This window comes from Prunus avium, chromosome 6 (genome assembly GCF_965620075.1).
Source record: "Prunus avium chromosome 6, drPruAviu1.hap1.1, whole genome shotgun sequence".
Lineage (NCBI taxonomy): Eukaryota > Viridiplantae > Streptophyta > Magnoliopsida > Rosales > Rosaceae > Prunus > Prunus avium.
The window spans coordinates 2,767,777-2,780,542 of record NC_142289.1 but is presented as its reverse complement, the minus strand read 5'-3'; the positions used below and the strand labels follow the sequence as shown (position 1 = coordinate 2,780,542).

At 39.9% G+C, this 12,766-nt stretch overlaps 3 protein-coding genes and 1 pseudogene across 4 annotated transcripts; all 4 read left to right on the top strand.

Annotated features, from left to right (window-relative positions):
* Positions 1-934: 934 nt before the first annotated feature.
* LOC110745072 (F-box/kelch-repeat protein At3g06240-like) lies at positions 935-2,280 on the top strand. Its single transcript, XM_021945147.2, has one exon. It carries the CDS (start codon positions 996-998, stop codon positions 2,268-2,270), a length of 1,275 nt encoding a protein of 424 aa, XP_021800839.2. The 5' UTR covers positions 935-995; the 3' UTR covers positions 2,271-2,280.
* Positions 2,281-2,725: 445 nt separating this feature from the next.
* On the top strand, positions 2,726-6,523 carry LOC110745080 (enolase (DUF1399)). The gene is made up of 8 exons (XM_021945155.2): positions 2,726-3,159; positions 3,245-3,362; positions 3,454-3,843; positions 3,951-4,223; positions 4,766-5,283; positions 5,404-5,528; positions 5,644-5,801; positions 5,887-6,523. The coding sequence occupies exons 1-8, from the start codon at positions 2,870-2,872 to the stop codon at positions 6,424-6,426; spliced, it is 2,412 nt and encodes an 803-aa protein (XP_021800847.2). The 5' UTR covers positions 2,726-2,869; the 3' UTR covers positions 6,427-6,523.
* Positions 6,524-7,538: 1,015 nt separating this feature from the next.
* Positions 7,539-9,891, top strand: LOC110745073 (Plant invertase/pectin methylesterase inhibitor superfamily). The gene is made up of 2 exons (XM_021945148.2): positions 7,539-8,777; positions 9,021-9,891. Exons 1-2 carry the CDS (start codon positions 7,811-7,813, stop codon positions 9,689-9,691), a joined length of 1,638 nt encoding a protein of 545 aa, XP_021800840.2. The 5' UTR covers positions 7,539-7,810; the 3' UTR covers positions 9,692-9,891.
* A 696-nt stretch (positions 9,892-10,587) lies between these two features.
* LOC110746295 (putative pectinesterase/pectinesterase inhibitor 28 pseudogene) lies at positions 10,588-12,700 on the top strand (annotated as a pseudogene). Its single transcript, XR_015836226.1, has 2 exons — positions 10,588-11,869; positions 11,955-12,700. The product of XR_015836226.1 is annotated as a putative pectinesterase/pectinesterase inhibitor 28 pseudogene (transcript).
* Positions 12,701-12,766: the final 66 nt, after the last annotated feature.

Genomic DNA, 12,766 nt, shown 5'->3' with positions numbered 1-12,766 from the left:
TAAGTGTGTCAATGTTGTGTGTCCAAATAGCATTACTCTTTTTTTATAGACTTTTTCCCCCATAACGTGGGCTTTATCAATTTGTAAGTTTCTTTTTAAATTTTTAAACTTAAAATATTGTTTTTTTTTACTGTTGTAACCTTTTAAAATATAGAGCTAACATCATTTTACCGCGTCAAAATTTGGGGTCATTTTTTAAATGGGTCAAGAGGTTTTAATTTTGTCAATTTAAGCCCTAATGTTTTAAAATTTGACCAATTTACACATTCCGTCAATTTGACCGTTTGGTATTCTGTTAAATGATGACGTGGCAAATGCGGGGGTCTATCTTTTTAGCTTAAGTGTAATAAAATATGTAACAAATAATATTAAAATTTTCTTTATTTTTAAAGTTAATTAAAATCAATTATTTAAAACAACAAAAAAGCATAATTAAAAAACCCAACACTCTGACCAAACTCCCAAGCCGTCACCAACCAACTCCAAACCCAACACTCTGGCAGGAAGGTAAACTTTCAATTATGATTTGCATTTAGTTGCAATGACGACATCAGAATTAAAGAATTCTCATTCAAGTAAGAATGAACCTAATGAATGAGTTTGAATATGTATATGCTCTTTCGTGTGATCTAATAGGCCGGTCATTTGCAACATAAGAACTATGATTGGTTTGATATTTTCAAAGGAAAGAAGAGAGGGAAAGGACATGGACTTGTGTTGTGGAGAGTCTGTCACCTCCTTTCTCTCCCAGCCTCAACATTAATCAATGATTGGGCCCTCCTCCTCTTTTCTCTCTGCCATTTTCTCGCATCTGCATGCAGCATGCACCTCATTCTCCATCTCATATGCATCATGTCCAGTACTTGCAACATGCATGCACATATAATGCATAAACTCCCTTTAATTTGATTTTCTAGACCAAGAGTTCATGAAATCGGTTCATGTGTGATGTGAGATATATTGTATAGAGGAAACCAACACAGAGGACGAGAGAAATGGCAACGTTGAGCAAATTTTCTGAAGATATGATGGGGAATATCCTGTCAAGACTGCCTCCCAAGTCTCTGATGCGATTTAGATGCGTCCTCAAGTCGTGGCACGACCTAATCGATAAACCTAGCTTCGTTGACCAGCACCTTTCCACTTCTATGAACAACAAAGTCACCTCCTCCACTTACGTCCTCCTCAAGCACAATGTCCTCACGGACCCCAGCATTAAGGACGACGAGAAGGCAGTTAGAGCTACCCTCTTCAACCCCGACAGCGACCAAAGGGACATTTTACTCTCCTCAATTAATCTCGGCAGCCTTGTCGACGACGGTCTTGAGATTGAGAACCATGTCGTTCCGCCGCCTATGAGAGGATACGCATTGAGCCTAGAAATTGCAGGCTCTTGTCATGGCCTCATCTGCCTCAATACTTTTAATAGCGAGGACATTGTTTTATGCAATCCAGCACTCGAGGAATACAGAGTTCTTCCCAAGTCTTGCATTCTTTTGCCTCCGCGAGTTCCACGTCAAGTTGAAGAAAATGAAGACGATGATTATTATGAAGAAGACGACGACGACGAGATAGAATCGAACCCGAAATGTGTGGGGTTCGGGTATGATCCGAACTCGAAAGACTACAAAGTTGTTCGAGCTGCACAATTTGTCTCCGGGGTTTTTACCCAGCACCCATCCAAAGTAGAGGTTTACAGCTTGGCTGCAGATACTTGGAGAGAGATCCCTGTTGACATCCAGCCTCATGGCTCTCTAAACCCGTCTTACCAGATGTACTTCAAGGGATTCTTTTACTGGATCGCGTACTGGACAGAAGAAAGAAATGTCATCCTTTCGTTTGACATGAGGGAAGAGGTGTTTCATGGCATAGCTCTTCCGGAGAGTGGCCCAGATGCATATGAATACACAAGCATTGCAGTGTGGAAAGACTCTCTGGTTCTCTTGACCTACCCGGTGGAAAACGAAGCTCCTAAAACCATAGACTTGTGGGTCTTGGATGAAGACTTGAAAGGTGCTAAGGGTTTGTGGACAAAGCACTTGGCTATAGGACCTCTGGAAAAAGGGGTCGAGGCTCCATTGGTGTTTTGGAAAGATGAGGAGCTTCTTATGGTTACGACCAATGGGGATGTGGTAAACTATAGCCTTGATACACAAAAGCTCAAGCATGTTCCCCGCCATGGATTGGGAGAGCCAACCAATATCCAAGCGGTTCCTTACGTGAATAGTATTGTTTCAATTAAGCCAGGCAACAAGATTGAAAGCATATAGATAATGCTAACTAAGCTAGCAACATTAATTCCATCAAGGCTTACATTTTCTTGAAATTATTCCTTTTCTCATGTTATTTTACTTACTTTTTTCTTCTTTTGATTTGTCTTTGAAACATATTGAATCAGTTAGATATAAATTACTGGGATTGTAATCGAATTTAAAGTCTATTTCATATTGGATATTTTTATAATTTGGATTCCTATATTGGGGATAATAGTGAATCCCCTTAAATTAATCTATCAAGAGCTTATAGTTCCTTTTAACTATCTTAAGCGGAAAAAAATAAGCTACTAGTTAATTCCACGTTTAGATGAATTTGCCTAATCCTCTACATCTCGAGTCATTTTTCTTGTACCACACTCGTTCTCAAAAAATAAAAAAAAACATTATCTCCAAGCTAATCCTAATCCTATTTTAAGGCCATCTAATGATTAAAGCTACCGAATCATCCAACCCTTCTTCTTTTTTAATTTTTTATTGGTGGGAAAACCCTCTTCCACTTCTGGATTCAGACACCTCTACCTGGAAAACTTAAATCTAACTCGCCACCTGTCTCAACCTTTCCACTTAAACACCCACTGATTTTCTTTTGTCGTATGCTTATATTCTCTGTTCCTCGGACATTATTAAATGCCCAAACTCCAATCATCTCCGTGTGTCTGACTCAGAGCTCTCGCTCTCACCACGACATGTCGTTGAGCAGCGGCGGCTCAGAAATTCCCGGCAACATGTCCGCGAGAAGTTACAGCGAGATATCGGAAGTGGAGACCTTCAAAGTCGGATTGGATCTCGTATCGGCTGCCCGGCGAAATATCGGGTTCCTGAGAACTGTGGCCGAGTCTCAGTGGCTTCACCAGAAGCCAACGGTTATTGAAGCCATAAGAAGGTCATGGTCAATTCTAGCTCTGAGCTTTTGATGAAGTATTCTGATCGGACGGTGGACGTTAAAGATTTCTGGATTGGTTTTGCAGGTACAATGAGCTTTGGATGCCGTTGGTTTCTGATCTGACGGTCGAGTCAACAACTCCTCCTACGATTCATCCTCCTATAGACATTGAGTGGGTTTGGTTCTGTCACACTCTGAATCCGGTAAGCTGCGTATAAAGTTTTGTTTGGCTGCTGGGAAAGTTTGAATTTTTCATATATGTAAATTTTTAAGGTTGTTGGGTTTTTCGGTCAGGTTTATTACAGGCAATACTGTGAGTCAAAGTTCTCAAAATTGATAGGAAAAGCAACCATTTTTGACGAAGAAAACGAAGATTACGCATTAATGAGGTGCAGAGAATTATGGGTCAGAAGGTACCCAAATGAGCCATTTGAGAATGAAGTTGATTCTGATTCAGATGTGAGGGTTCCAGAAGCAGCCAATGAAGAAGAGCTTTTGGAGGAAGTGAAAAAGAATAGATTTTTGTATTCGAAATTTTCAGAGCCATACAGGGCTGAAATAGTGTATTTGATAGCAGCAAGACAGAGGTACAAGAGGTTTTTGTTCATGGTGCAGAGCTCCATTGATTTGTGTTCTTCTTTGGTGCCTGCCTCTGATATTATGCTCATGTGGCTATCCCATCAGGTGCGGTTTGGGTTATTTTTATTATGGCCAAAATTAAAAGATTGAATTTTTACAGTTCCTTTTGATTAAATTACCTCTTGGTTTCTACTCTGTTTTATATGAAGCAGAGTTACCCAACAGTATATGCTGAAGATTTGAAAGAGATGGAAGGTGATTTGGGGAAGGTGGTAAGCATGTGGGCCACTGTCAAGGAAAAAGAGGCGGAAGAGACCAAGAAGCTTTGGGAGAGGACGTTTGATCAACCGTATGAGAAAGCTGGTGGAGAAATAGCTTTGGAATTGGATGGAGGTGTCTCATTCAAGCGGACAGATTACTGGGAGGTATCAGACACAGATGTCAATACGAAATACAAGCCAATGCACCCCAGATTCTTACTTGAGGTCAGTTTTTGCATTCTCTTCCTCTGCCCCTCTCTTACACCTAACTTTGCCGACCCTATCTTAAAGAAATTATGAGGTAAATGGAGGACCAAAAGTTCCACTTGGTGAAATAAGCACAATGGAAGTCCCATCTGGGCCCAAAGTGAGTGATGGTTTGCATATATTGATAAGACTGGCAGTGGGGCATGCATTAGAGATATTTGCATGAGAAAGTAAAGGAAAGAAAATGATCACAAATAGCAATTTTATGAAAATTAAGAAAGAATATTCTTATACTTAGAAACAGAGGAATGCCAACAGTTGTGTATCTTTCAATCTGATTATGACTGTTTAACCAGTGCTTTGAAATTGTCTTCTTCTTTTGCAGTAATTAATTTCTACTCAAATTACATCTCTGAACTTTTAATATGCTTCTTTCATGCTTTTATATTTTAACTTCATCATAAGCTTAAAAAGGAACTAGAGAAGTTTAGTAAGTAAGTTAAGACATCTGTTTTTATCTCTGTTTATTACACTGATGGTACCTTGATACCTCAATGTAGGTTTGTGTGTTCGTCAGGCTGAGGGATAAGATGAAGGAAATGCAAGAGGATATGAAACGCAATGTCCTTCGTCTTCGAATGGTGAGGTGTCACAGGGAGTTAAAGCTTGAAAAACCCGTCTCTGACTTTCCCTATTCATCATGGAGAAAAGCTTGGCATCTCTACTGTGAGTTTGGAACCAAAGGAGTCATATTTGAGATTCGCAAGCATGGTGGCTCATGTTTTAAAGGAAGTAGTGTGCAAGAGACTGTTACATTCCATTGGAATGACTTACTTAGAGCACCCTCTCTAACTTTGGAGAAGGAAGATCAACAAGTTAAAATTGCTGCTTCAATAACTCCACCAGTTCAAGCACCATACCTGTTGAAATGTGTGCCAGACCGTGTCACAGATGATTCTGGGGCAATGATATCGGATCTGATTTTGAGAATGAACCAGTATCGTCCCCAAGAAGGCCGGTGGTTGTCTCGCACTGTTCTTGATCATGCAGGGAGAGAGTGTTTTGTGATTCGAATAAGGTTAAGTTCTAACAGCTTATCTTTTTTTATCAGGGGAAGGACAATTTTAATCTTTTGACAGTTACGATCTTTTCAGACAACATTGTATCAGTTACTTAATTGGATACACATTAATTGCAGGGTAGGAGAAGGGTTTTGGAGAAGAGGAGGCGAAACTCCATCAGCTGTGAAGTGGGAGGATAGGATTATAGAGATTCGAGAAGGTTCTTGGTCGTATGTTGCTGGTTCCATTGGGAGAGCCCCTGGTATGTTGTATATATCTGCATGGGCTTCTTAGAGACTATTATCTGTTTACAGTTGGTGCTTAATTGCATTTGTTTGGAATCAAATTGTAAACATTTTTCTGCCGTTGTAGTACAGTGAAACTGGTAGGAACAGCCATACCGAAAGAAGCACCGGAACAATGGAAAGCTGCTTGGAATTTTTCAACAGGAGACGAACTCATGATACGGTGGGAACTGTCATCATCAAAATCAGGTCTGAGTTTTGGTTTAAGAAATCCAGCTGCAGAATCAACGGTACGTTGGCAATTTCTTTTCTCCAGTGCATGCATATGTATATAGTTTCGCATAATTTGGTTTGAAAACCAAACATATATTGCAGGTTAAGCTGTTGAAAGGACGGAAAATGCAGTATCAAGTAAAGAAAAAAAAGTCACTGACCAAAGATGAAGAGTGTCAAAATGAGGAAGAAGGTGAAGAGGAAGAAGAAGATGAAGAGGAAGAGGGCTTCCTAACGCTTGTCCGGTACACAGAAGATAATCCGAACGGAAGAGCAACAGCTCTTTTAAATTGGAAGCTATTGGTAGCAGAATTGATGCCTGAAGAAGATGCAGTATTGGTGCTTCTTCTATGCATTTCTATACTAAGAAGTGTCTCAGAGATGAAAAAAGAAGATGTTGGATGTTTGCTAATCAGAAGAAGACTAAAGGAAGTAAAACTCGGGACTAGAGATTGGGGTTCTGTGGTACTTTACCCTTCCTCAAGTTCATCTATTTCTTCACCATACCTTCAACCTTGGTATTGGAATGTAAAGGCAATTATAGCATCAGATGGTGCAGGTCACATTACTAGGCAACCAAGTATTAGTTATTCACCAGAGGAAGGTGGTGATAAGTTTTACAAACGAGGGATACTAGCATGAGAAACGATGAGCAATTTGTACTTGTGTTTTTAGGCTTGGGATGAGAATGTACATACACAATCTTTCGCCATATTCACTCAAAGATTATTTTCTGAAATATGTGCGCCTTCCATTTGAATTGTTTTTAAAGATGGCATATTTGCTAGCAATTTTGGATTAATTAAATGTAAGAGGCTTGTAGCTCAAGTGGTTAAGGGTATTTACCTAAGCGTCCTAGGTTTGATTCCTCATGTTCCATTATACAAGTGGATTAATTAAGGGATATGATTTCCCCACTCCCATTTTCTCTACTTACACTCCCTTTTACTTTTTAATACTTTTTAATCAATTTTGTTCTTTCTCTTTCCTATTCTACCCTTAACTTACATTATTTTCTTTTTACTTCACTTTTATATTAGTTATTTTTCTTTATATTTAATTTTCCAACTTGCCCTCCATTTTCAATATATATTTTTTCCCTTTAATCGAGTAACAAATGAAGTTTTTTTTCCCCCTTTAATACTGAAAATGGAGTGTAAGTTGGAAAATTAAGTATAAAGAAAAAGAAATAATATAAAAGTGAAGTAAAAAAGAAATTAATGTAGGGTAAGGATAGAATAGGAAAGAGAAAGAACAAAATTGATCATAAAATATTAAAAAGCAAAATGGAGTGTAAGTGGAGAAAAAGGGAGTGGGAAAATCAGCTCCCTTAATTAAATGTAAAAGGCTTGTAGCTCAAGTGATTAAGAGCATTTACCTATGCATCCTAGGTTCGACTCCTTATTTCCCAATATCACTTGTAAAAGAAGAAAAAAGAAGGAAAAAGAAAAGGGAAAAGGTGGTTGATTGCATCCTAGGTTCGACTCCTCATTTTCCAATGTCACTTGTATAAGAAGAAAAAAAAAGGAAAAAAAAAAGGGAAAAGGTGGTGGATTAAAGTAAGTACATAACATACAAAATTTTGCCCCAAAAGTAAATTGATATGCTCATGTGTTCTTAGTAGTCATCTAACACACCTTTTAGCACTCATTTCACTTTTAGTGGAAATATAATTATATTAATTAAGCCCTAATTAAGATGGATGGGTTCAATATAACAGAAGAAAAGTATTATATGTAAAGCAGTGTGAAATGGATAACTTGTTTAAGAAGGCAGCCTAACGTGTCGGTCCAAAAAAGCATGGAATATTGGGGGCTATGCCCTAAAAAAGAAAGCATGACTAGAGTCATAGACTTCGTCTAGAGAGAAAGCACAAAAGAAGGTGAATTTATAACTCCGAGCACAGAACCTTTCCTCTATAAACAAGCCATTCCCACATTTCTTCATTCCCTTGGGTATAAATAAATTTAATACTTTTCATACGACCATAAAATTCGTTTCCTTTCTCCCTCCAACAGAACCAAAGATGGGCTTACCCAATTTTCTGTCTGTTCTCATTATTCTATCTTCATTTTCATGTTTTTCATATGGAGTTACTTCTTCAAAATATCCCAACCCCTCCATTCAATCCATGTTTATGCAAACTTGCACTGAAATTGAAGACCAAAATTCATGCCTCACCAATGTGCAAGCTGAGCTCAAAACTATGGGCCCTGACAATCAAAATTCTGCTTCAATCCTAACTGCTGCGATTAGGCACACACTTAATGAAGCAAGAGCTGCAATCCAAAAGATCACAAAGTTCAGTTCTTTATCCATCAGTTACAGAGAACAACTAGCAATTGAGGATTGCAAAGAGCTCCTAGACTTCTCTGTCTCTGAGTTGGCTTGGTCTTTGGGTGAGATGAACAAAATCCGAGGTGGTGACAACAATGAACACTATGAGGGAAATTTAAAAGCTTGGCTAAGTGCTGCCCTCAGCAACCAAGATACCTGCCTTGAAGGTTTTGAGGGAACTGATAGACGTCTCGAAGATTTCGTCAGGGGAAGTTTGAAGCAAGTCACACAGCTCATTGGTAATGTCTTGGCCTTGTACACTCAATTGCATAGCTTACCCTTTAAGCCTCCTAGAGATCACGGCACCCCAGTGAATAAAAGTTCATCATCAGACGATCATTTGCCGGCATGGATCAGTGAGGGTGATCAAGAGCTGCTTAGATCCAATCCACAATCGGGTATGCATGCAGATGCTATTGTGGCAGCAGATGGGAGTGGCAAGTACCGTACAATCACAGAAGCTGTTAATGCAGCTCCAAACTACAGCAGCAAGAGGTACATAATATATGTGAAGAAGGGAGTTTATAGAGAAAACATTGACATGAAGAAGAAGAAAACCAATATTATGTTTGTAGGGGATGGGATTGGACAAACTGTGGTAACGGGTAGACGGAATTTCATGCAAGGATGGACTACATTTAGAACTGCAACTGTTGGTAAGTACCTTATATTCCATTCTTATATTATATTTTACTTTTGAAGTATTTTCATTAGAAGGTATCGGATCCTAAATGCTTAAATTATCATAGTCTATATCAAGTTTAATTATTACGAATGGAGCATGTTATGTTACATATCTTTTGTCTATGGTTCAAAGATTTTTGTGCACTGTAAGTTCTTCTTTTCTTGGGATGCAATTATGCAAGTGACATATTTTCTAAATATTACTATGGTTGCAGCCGTGTCTGGCAAGGGATTTATAGCAAGAGACATGACATTTAGAAACACGGCCGGGCCGGAAAACCATCAAGGTGTGGCGCTTAGAGTCGACTCTGACCAATCGGCCTTCTTCCGGTGCAGCATGGAGGGTTACCAAGACACCCTTTATGCTCACTCCCTCCGTCAATTTTACCGTGAATGTAGCATCTATGGCACCATAGACTTCATATTTGGCAACGGTGCAGCCGTGCTACAAAATTGCAAAATCTACACGAGAGTCCCCCTACCATTACAAAAGGTCACAATCACAGCCCAAGGCAGAAAAAACCCACATCAAAGCACTGGATTTGCAATCCAAGACAGCTATATTCTTGCCACTCAGCCAACATATTTGGGAAGGCCATGGAAGCAATATTCCAGGACTGTTTTTCTGAACACTTATATGAGTGGGCTTGTGCAGCCCAGAGGGTGGCTTGAGTGGTATGGCAACTTTGCTTTGGGCACCTTGTGGTATGGTGAGTACAAGAATTATGGGCCGGGTGCTTTGCTATCCGGGCGGGTTAAATGGCCCGGTTACCATATTATCAAAGATGCTGCAGCGGCTAGCTTCTTTACTGTTGGAAGGTTCATTGATGGAAGGGCTTGGTTGCCATCAACAGGTGTCAAGTTTACAGCGGGTTTGAGAAATTAAATCGTTAATGGAATTATTTAGACTAATATTATATAGATCGCATCTCTAATAAGATGGTTTTCACTTGTGTCATTCTCTAGCATAGTAGTAGCAGATATAGGACCAAACATTGTTAAAAATTAGTATTTATTTCTCATTTACATGAGATAGTGGAAAATAAAGAGAAAAATTAGCGGTGTCTGATTTTTCTTTTTGTATTATTTATTTATTCATTGTTTTTGTTTAATTATCAGTTTAAGCCAAAAAAAAATACATGGTCAACTTTAAACCTTTCATTTGGTTCTCTAATTTCAATTTTCTGTTATTTGTGAAGTCTTATATCATATTCAGAATTTAGGAATTCAACACGGATTTTCTTTATAATTTCTTTTCACTACCGGAAACCTCTAAATTTTCAATTACACATTTCACGTTTTGTTGATATCACATCGAAGAATTTCTACTCCAGCGTTAAGGCTAGTTCTAAATTCAGAAAATTTAGACAAATTTAAACTTGAATTTTTAATTACAATTGTATATTCAAATTCAATGTAAAGTTTTCAAACGTAGGTAGTTTTCTTCAACACTTCCCCAAACTATCAAAGTTACTAACAATTTAGATAGCTGGCGTGCAAACGACTAGGGGACTAGTTAACTGACCTAATATTGAATATTAATTTTTAGCATGTCTAAAAGTAACTGTGATTCTAATTACTTAAAAAATCTTAACTATGGGGGCAAATTATTGATGCTCTGTCCTCTGTGAGCTGACCAAAGCCTTCTCCATTGAGTTTAATTTTTACTCGACTTCTGTTTTTCACCTCTCCCTTTTCTTGTTTTGGAGAGAAAGTAACAACATCTAGCTTGGCATCGAACCTTCCTTTCCCTCTGCGACTGTTACAACTTTATTACCACCAACATTCAAATCTGTCCTCCTCTATTCACCCTTATAAATTCACAGTTCTCTTATGCATCAATTTCCAAACACACAACAGAGGGGCATAACTAGCTCTCTTTTGCCTCATTGCTTCATTGGGAGATTTTGTGACAAATAGAGAGAAAAAGGACTAATTGTCGTATTCAATTTAGAAAAATTCTCTTCGAAAACCGTCGAAAATGGCGTATTTGGAAGATGAAGAAGTGACATCCAAAAGAAGAATTGCTATTATTGTGGTTTCTGGGTTTTTCTTGGTATCAATGGTGGTGGCATTGACTGTTGGTGCTGGCATAGACAAGGGTTTCCACCTAAACCCATTCTCTGACAAGAGAGGCAGTTCCACTGACAAGTCTGCTTCAACAAAAGCCATCAAGGCCATTTGCCAGCCCACTGATTACAAGCAAGAATGTCTCAGTAGCCTCACCTCTGCAGCTGGAAACACCACCGACCCGATACAGCTGATCAAGATTGGCTTCCAGGCTGCAATTAAGCAAATCTATAAGGCTACCAAAAAATCCAATCTCTTGCAGAAGCTTGAGAAGGACCCCAGAACCTCCATGGCCCTTGACACCTGCAAAGAGCTCACGGAATTGGCTGTTGATGAGCTCAAGCAATCTTTTAACAGAGTAGGGGACATTGAGAACTTCTCCAAATATAAAACATTCATCATGGATTTGAAGGTTTGGCTGAGTGCCAGCATCACATACCAAGAGAGCTGCTTGGATGCCTTTGAGAACACTACTAGCTCTACTGATGCAGGGGAGGAGATGAAGACTCTATTGAAGACCTCTATGCGTTTGAGCAGCAATGGCCTTGCCATGGTCTCCCAAATCTTTTCAGCCCTCACTGACTTAAACAATCCTGACCCAAGCCGCCGCCGCCGCCTCCTCCTTTCGGATTTGATGGCCTCCCTATTCTTGGTCACGGGGATCTCGAACTTCCTGAGTGGTATGAAGCTGGAGGCAGAAAACTCCTCACAATCAGCACTGCTCCAGCTCCCAAGGCTAATAAGCCTGACGCCGTTGTTGCCAAGGATGGAAGTGGGGGCTACAAGACCATAAGTGAGGCACTAGAACATGTGCCCAAATATGTGAATGCGACCTTTGTCATCTACATCAAGGAAGGAGTCTACAATGAATCTGTCCGGGTTAACAGGAGCATGACCAATGTGATGATGATCGGAGATGGCGCTAATAAGACCAGGATCACTGGAAACCATAATTTTGTTGATGGCACGCCCACCTACCGTACTGCCACTGTTGGTAAGTAGACAAATGCTTATGTTGTTGAACTATAAATCTAATTAGACATGTCATTAGTTTAATTTAAATGAATGGATGCATGCAGCTATCCACGGAGACCACTTCATGGCAATGGATATTGGTTTTGAGAACTCTGCTGGTCCAGAGAAACATCAGGCTGTTGCATTGAGGGTGAGTGCTGATGAGGCCATCTTCTACAAGTGCTCAATGGATGGGTACCAAGACACACTTTACACGCATACTCACCGCCAATTCTACCGCAACTGCACCATCTTCGGCACCATGGACTTTGTCTTTGGTGATGCTGCAGCAATCTTCCAAAACTGCACTTTCGTGGTCCGCAAGCCATTGCCAGACCAGTCTTGCATTGTGACAGCTCAAGGCAGGAAAGAAAGGCGCCAGCCATCTGCAATTGTCATCCAGAACAGCACCATCACCGCTGATCCCGACTACTTCCCTGTCAAGAATGTGAACAAGGCATATCTTGGCCGTCCATGGAAGGAATATTCGAGGACCATCATCATGGAATCATACATTGATGATGTGATTCAACCAGAAGGTTGGTTGCCTTGGGCGGGTCAATGGGGGCTGAGGACATGCTTCTACACAGAATTTCGCAACACAGGCCCTGCTGCTAACAAGGCAAGGCGTGTGACGTGGCAGGGGATCAAGCGGATTACTCGGAGACATGCTGCACAATTCACACCTGGGAGGTTCTTTAGGGGTGATGAGTGGATTAAGTTCTCCGGAGTTCCTTATGTCCCAGGCCTTACCACTAATCGGCAGTCAAAAAATGAAACCACAACTAGATTGGTTTCGAGAGGCTTCTGAGTTTAATTTATGGTGTTTGAGTTGTTTGTATAGCTACGTCAAACTTGGTAGAATCAATTCTTCCAA